This window comes from Apus apus, chromosome 14 (genome assembly GCF_020740795.1).
Source record: "Apus apus isolate bApuApu2 chromosome 14, bApuApu2.pri.cur, whole genome shotgun sequence".
NCBI classification, from domain to species: Eukaryota; Metazoa; Chordata; class Aves; order Apodiformes; family Apodidae; genus Apus; species Apus apus.
Window position 1 is genome coordinate 10,148,463 of NC_067295.1, and position 6,582 is coordinate 10,155,044.

Genomic DNA, 6,582 nt, shown 5'->3' on the forward strand with positions numbered 1-6,582 from the left:
CTGTTTCTGCACTATACTATATCATATCACTCATGCTGGGGCATAGCACACTGGTTATTATAAAACCTAAAGTCCAGTCAATATGCAAGGAGGACTGCTTTCAGTCATGCCAAAAGGCCCTTCAAAGAACAGAATAATTTGGTTTTATCAATGCTTTTTTAGCTAGGTACAATGGTAATTTCCCCCACCCAATTTCAGTACATGTGCCCATGTGTAAGCCTGTGGGTGCCTGCTGAAAGGAGACTGTTTTAAAGAGGTTGAAGTATTAGAGAGGCTGGCTTTCACTGCTAGCATTTAACTCCAAGACATACATAAGAAATTGTCAGGCAAAATGCTGCAAACCATTACCTGATAACAACAAATACAAACAGCAGCTCTCCCACACTGTCACTGCCACACAAAGACATGCAATCAGCCATATGTCTTATGTATGCCAGCTTTCTGCTTTACTTTTCTGACAAGGATCTACAGATCAAAGCCTGGTTTGCTCTCTTTAAGCCCAGTTTCCAGACAACAGTTGAGAAGTCCCTAGAAACTGACTATGGACTAAACTAGTTAGAGCAACTTCAATGTAAGCATAGTTACAGAATTAATAATTTCACTTACAGTATGATCTTCCATGAGAAACAAATAAAGAGTTGAAAATTTTACAAAGAACGTGGAATAAACAAGAGCAAAATCAATCTCACAGATGTGTCATTAAGCACAGTCCTTGTGAGATTGATTTATTCTTTGCTCAGTTTCTGCAGTGGAGGTGTTGTTTATATGCAAAAGTAATAAAATTTACTCTTCTCTGAGGACATTGATCTTGATGTATTTGAAGATCTAACATATCTAATGTCTGTCAACATTCAGAGATCCAGGTGCATCGCTGGCAGTGGGAAAAGGTGTGAGCAAAAAAAATAAAGCTTGAGCTTGTTGTGGCCTTTTTCACTTAGCCACAGAAAGGGGAAAAATGGCATGAAAAATCACATAGTGCAACTATCTGCAATTTTTTGTCATTATTTACATAACTGCAACACCACAGTTATTTTTTCAAATAGAAGCCATTTGTTACCTTGTCATTGATCATCAAAGATCTTGTTTATGTAAGAGAAATCACTGCAGCTAAACTAAGACCAAAGGAAAAGTACAGACTTATAATTTTACTCCATCCTTCTAGGAGATTACCTTAGTTTTTAATTTTTCCATGCAAATTAAACAAATTTAAATATGAAATAGGCAGACAAATGTATCTATATTAAGAGCTGGACATAATTAACTATGCTGAATTTAAATTAATAAGCTAGTGTGACTTTTCAGATACAGACAAGGTCTAAGTCATATGTTCTAGAAGCTCACTATGCTAATTGATTTGGAGTGCCTTTGAAGTAAAAATTTATACAAATAAATACTTGTGTGGATATTTAAAATGCCTCTTCTGCAACTGTTTTTCTCAATTACTGGTAACAGATGAAGAAGAAATTAGCAATGCAAACTGCATTTCTCGCCCAGTTGTTTCTGTTGTGGCTTTTTGGGGTTTTTTTGGGGTTTTTTGTTTGGTGTTTTTTTTTTCAACTTGTGTATAATACTGTTTTGTGGCATTCAGTGAGTTTTAACAAATTAAAAGGACAAGCCACATTTAGAACTGGAAAAAGCTCTTTCAAGCAGGAACAGGTACAACTTGATTATTCAGATTATGGTTCTCTAATTGAAACAATTCACCCCAAAATCAAAGCAGAACTTAGTAGGTTCTCTTCATAACTCATTACTGGTCTATCAGCATTTACAACTGCACTGTACTGAAATTAGAAAAAGCCATTGCCTACATTCTGTGATTTGTTTAAAACAGAAAACACCTGTATGCTATAGAAAAGCATCCACTCACTGACTGAAAAAAGAGAAAGAAGGAGATGAGTAAAACAGCTGAAGCCTAATTTTATAGCACAGACAAAAGCAATTTCAGTTCATTGAAAGGGAAACACCTCTTCAACGACAGAACTAGGGATTTAAGAGCAAAGTCCAGTTGCACATTCATTATACAAAAAAGTCATTAGATGATAAACAGCAACAGCTTTTGGCAATGTTCCTCCCTGTTGAGGGGTCATGACAGGGGAGATACGGAACTCAAGTCAGATCTTCAAGATTAATGTGGTCCTCACGGGAACTTCACCACCTTACATAAAGATCCAGTTCAGAACTAGAGAGAAGCAGAAAATTCAGAGTGCAACGAAAGCCTCCTAGCAATACTGTGAAGAGAGACAAAGACAAAAACAGTGCAGGGAATTAAAAACCTAATCATCATGAAGGCAAGAGGAGCCGAGCTGTACAGACAGCTACATGTACAAGACTTCTGCAAAGAAGCCTTACATGGCATAGCTTCAAGGAAAATCGATGGATCTAGCCAGGGCACAGCACAAGTCAAATCCAGGATGACACAATCATATTCAAAGTGCACCATGGTTTATTAATAAATCACCATGTTTGTTGACCTACATATATAGCACTATCTTAAATCAAAATCCATTTTCTGAAGGGGGCAAATAAACCTTCTTTACATAAAAGGCAACATCTTGACAAATGAAATTCAGTTAAGCTCCCCTTAAACCCTTGATACTCAGTCTCAAAATGTAAATGAGATGCTGAACTGCTGCAGAATGCCTTTAAATTCCTGAGCATGGTTCATACTTTTAAGCAAGGCCAAATGAATGCCAGCAATAACATCAAACTTGAGCAAAATGCAGAAGAAATGCACTGGAAATGCAGAAGGCAAAATCCTAATTTGAGAACTGCAATGCAGCATTTGTTGGCAGGGCTAGTGCTCTATTTCTTAGTGGCACCGGCCCTAGAAAATTATGTCAGAACCTGGAATTTAGGATTTTAATTGTCTGTAAAATCACAGCATAAATACCTAACCTTCAGCAACCCAAAGCGTTTTCAGCCCCATAAAGCATTAGTGAACTTTCAACCATTAAGAAGAGGAGATCATTCTTAGTTTTGTCCTAAGGCATTTTTCAACAGAAATGGGTCCACTTCATACACCACTGGACCTTTCAATTGGCTTGGTTAGACACCCACATGACACTTTTCATTTAAAGGGATGTGCTCTCATATAATAAGGCATCCTAAGATGTCCCATTATCTCCAAGGAAGTCTGTATACTTCTGAATGCGTTCTTAACTTCCTATGCTATATGGGATGAGGAGCAAGAAGATTCATAGGACCTGTCCCCATAATGTAAATATCAGCATGACCTGAGTGACTGGAGGCAGGAACAGTCTTTTGTTAAGGGGCAATAGGATTTTTGTCTGCATATATGAAAAGACCAGCACAATGGCATCCAAAAATATACTGCAGGGAGAAAAATAAGGGGTGGGAGGTGGCATGGATTTCCCCTGCTCGTGCACCTGTGACTGCATGTGGTCCACAGATGTAACTGTGCATGACCTACTGTAAACTGTGTAACATTTTCCTTGTGTACAACTGATTTCTTTTTTGTCCCTTCTCCCTTTTAAATCCAAATAGCTGACAAAGTCAATGATGACTTCTATACCAAACGCCGACACCTTGCAGAACTGGCTGCCAAGGGGAGCCTGCCCCTCCAGCCGGTGCGCCTAGACCAGGAGAGAGCCTACACGATTGACAGCGGCCTAACCAAACAGAACGGGCAGAAATCCAAAATGGGAAAGATCCACACACACCCATTAGGTTACAATTCCCACTACAAGACCTGGGATCCAAACGACCAGTCTCTTAGACGGCAAGCATACACAAACAAAGGGAAGCACGGTCTGGCAGACCCAACGTTAAGCGACCCACTGACAACCCGGAGCCAGCACTATTTGGGCCCACAGCCATACTTCATAACCAACAGCAAGACAGAAGTAACTGTTTGAGTTTGATCTGAGTTTTTGTTTTATTTTTAAAATGAAATCCTTTGAAAACCACACACACAAATACACACACAACACAAACACTCAACTGAAACGCAAAAAATAAATTTTAAAATATATTTTAAAAAAAGGAAACAGAAGGAATGAAGGAAGGAAGGAACAAACTTCTACCTGGACACTCTTGGTATCCAGCCAACTGTAGGCCGAAGAGTGGGGGTTAATACCATTCAGCAATACACACTGAAGGTTGAATTATAAACTCCATTTGTATTTCACAATGGAACACAAATTGTGTGACTTGTGACTAAATTTTTTTACTTGAACCTAAAATCCATTATGAGAAGTAGCACAATCTAGAGAAACTTTATGTCTGCTTAAACATTTACACTACTTTCCTGCCTTGAGACAGAGGAAGAAGGAGAGAACAATATACTGTAATATAGCATTTCAGAGAGGAATTTTGTATAAAACCTACTAATAATCACTAGACCTGTGAAAAGCCAAGAGCAAAGATCTTGGTACAAGCCCTAACATCTATTATTGTACTTTCACACCATCCTATAGAAAGCGCAAAAAATATATATATTCACAATAAGGGGCAAAGACTCTTTCACAAGGAATTTATGAAGACTGTTATGATTAAGAGTGCATGGGATCTTTCTGGTTGGTCGAGAATGCTGCAGGATGACAAACAGCAGAAGATTTTCAGTTTACTTTGTTTTGAAATTTTTGGGAACCTCCAAAATAAGAAATGACAGAGAAGACAAGACACGTGATACAGAAAGCTGCTGGGGGAAAAGGGCATAAGAATATTCCCTCTCAGTCCTCCTGTTTTCAGGCAGATGGTAACAATTCTCACTTTGCAGACTGTCAGGACTTTTTCTTCATCTAAATGTTTTGCCTATCTTCAACTGCTTCAGACTGAAATTAAGCGTGGGTGGTGCCTTTACTGTATTACTATTGTTCAATGACAGTCTTGTTTCTTAAAGTGGCCCCTCTGTTCCTTTAAGCTACTTCCTCATGTTTTGCTAAGGGTGACAAGGGTTCTGCCCTGCTCAGCCTCCTGTTTGTCCTGAAAGGAAGCTGGACTACATCTCCATGCAGTGGTTGCACAGTCAAGGCTATTTAGTTAGCCCCTTCATTTTCCCAATTTAAACTTTTTCCCTCTAGTCTCTCATTTTGTATTTGCTTTTAGCCATGGTAGTTCTTTGTAGTTCAACTAAATGTTCTATGGTAAATTGTCTTTATCGTTTGGCTTTCTATAGTAGCATTCCCTCTTTGTGGACTATTTGGTGGAAGAGGCTAACAGACTAGCCTCAAATGTCAAAGAGAGATCTGGGTTTAAACTAAACAATTGAACTCGTGGTCTTGACTGTGGTTCTGATGAGCAGGATGCCTTGTTTGTATGAGTAAAACCACTCTTGAACTGGGCACTAGTAGTAGACTCACAGTCCTGGGCCTGTAACAGCTTCGGCACATCCATGAAGAGTCAGGATGGGATGATGGTGCTGCAACAGCCTGATGGCAGGCACATCGCACTCAGTCTTTCACTTAAATTCCTGCCCTTCCCTGAGAACAAGTCATTTGGCTAAATCCTAACTAGCTATCTTACTACAGTTGCATTCTCACCAGCTGTCAATTCTTCTGGAGATTAGTTTTGGAAGAGCATGCAGAGAGGAGAGAACTGTTATGTTGTAAGAAGAATTGGAAGTGGCATTTCTTACTGAACTCAACTGACTGGCAGTGCTTCTTAGTCAAGAATGCAAGGGCTAAGAATTTGAAATGTGGTAAAATGGAGAGACCATTTTTTTAGCTATATGGAGATTGATTTGCATCCTGAGAGCACCGGCATCTCTCCATAAGTGTGCTACTAAATTGTATGATCATAAGTTTTAAGATTATCAGAAGCTGACAAAGCCCACGGGACAAATACTTTGCACACAACCCAGATTCTCCACTATCTTACTTTTATTCCTTTAAAATCTTTATTGTCTTCACAACTGGCTGACTTAATTTGACCCTTTATGGAATGTTGCTATTAATCCATATGCTTTAGATACTCATTACAGCTGCACTCTAATTCACACAGGTTTCGTGTAACTTGAGCATATTTTATGTGGAAATATTTTAGTAACTGTATGTTCTGTAAGTAAACCCGTGTTAATACTTGTTAACTACAGAGTTTATGATACCAATAATACTTCCTACAATAAAATGTTTGTTTGTTTTTTAAGAATGTTTCTTTGTAAACATATGTATTCACTATATTAATATGAATTTCTTACCTGGCAATAAAACTGATTCTATGTGATTCCAATTTGCTGACTCATTCCTAAACTTGAATCATTGGGCCAATTTTTGAATATTAACTGAGCTTTTGGAGTCTCTCTCTGCAGTCAGTGGGGTTCATCTCAGCACAAAGTATGACTCTGCCTTTGGCAATCCTTTGAACAAGGGGTTCTTTGGAAAGCATGCATTACAGATATACCATGTCTCTTACCTGCAGTCTATCATAACACACACAAGCCTTGCAAAGCTGCATGTGCCCTGTAAGTTCCAAGCACCACAGACAGCTTGTGTCACATGATTAGTTAATTACAGTTTTGAGGGAAGAAAAAAGGCAAGCATGCACAGCACCAGATCCTGGCCCTCATGAATGTGTGGGAGTTTTGCAATAACCTTCGGCCACACTCAAGAATTGAACTACCCA

General features: G+C 38.8%; 1 protein-coding gene across 1 annotated transcript in view; it reads left to right on the forward strand.

Annotated features, from left to right (window-relative positions):
* SHISA9 (shisa family member 9) overlaps window positions 1-6,189 on the forward strand; it is a 170,032-nt gene extending 163,843 nt beyond the window's left edge. The window contains exon 4 of the mRNA XM_051632615.1: window positions 3,505-6,189. Within this exon, the coding sequence (XP_051488575.1) occupies window positions 3,505-3,875 (371 nt within the window). The 3' untranslated portion in view covers window positions 3,876-6,189. The remainder of the gene's footprint in view (window positions 1-3,504) is intronic.
* Window positions 6,190-6,582: the final 393 nt, after the last annotated feature.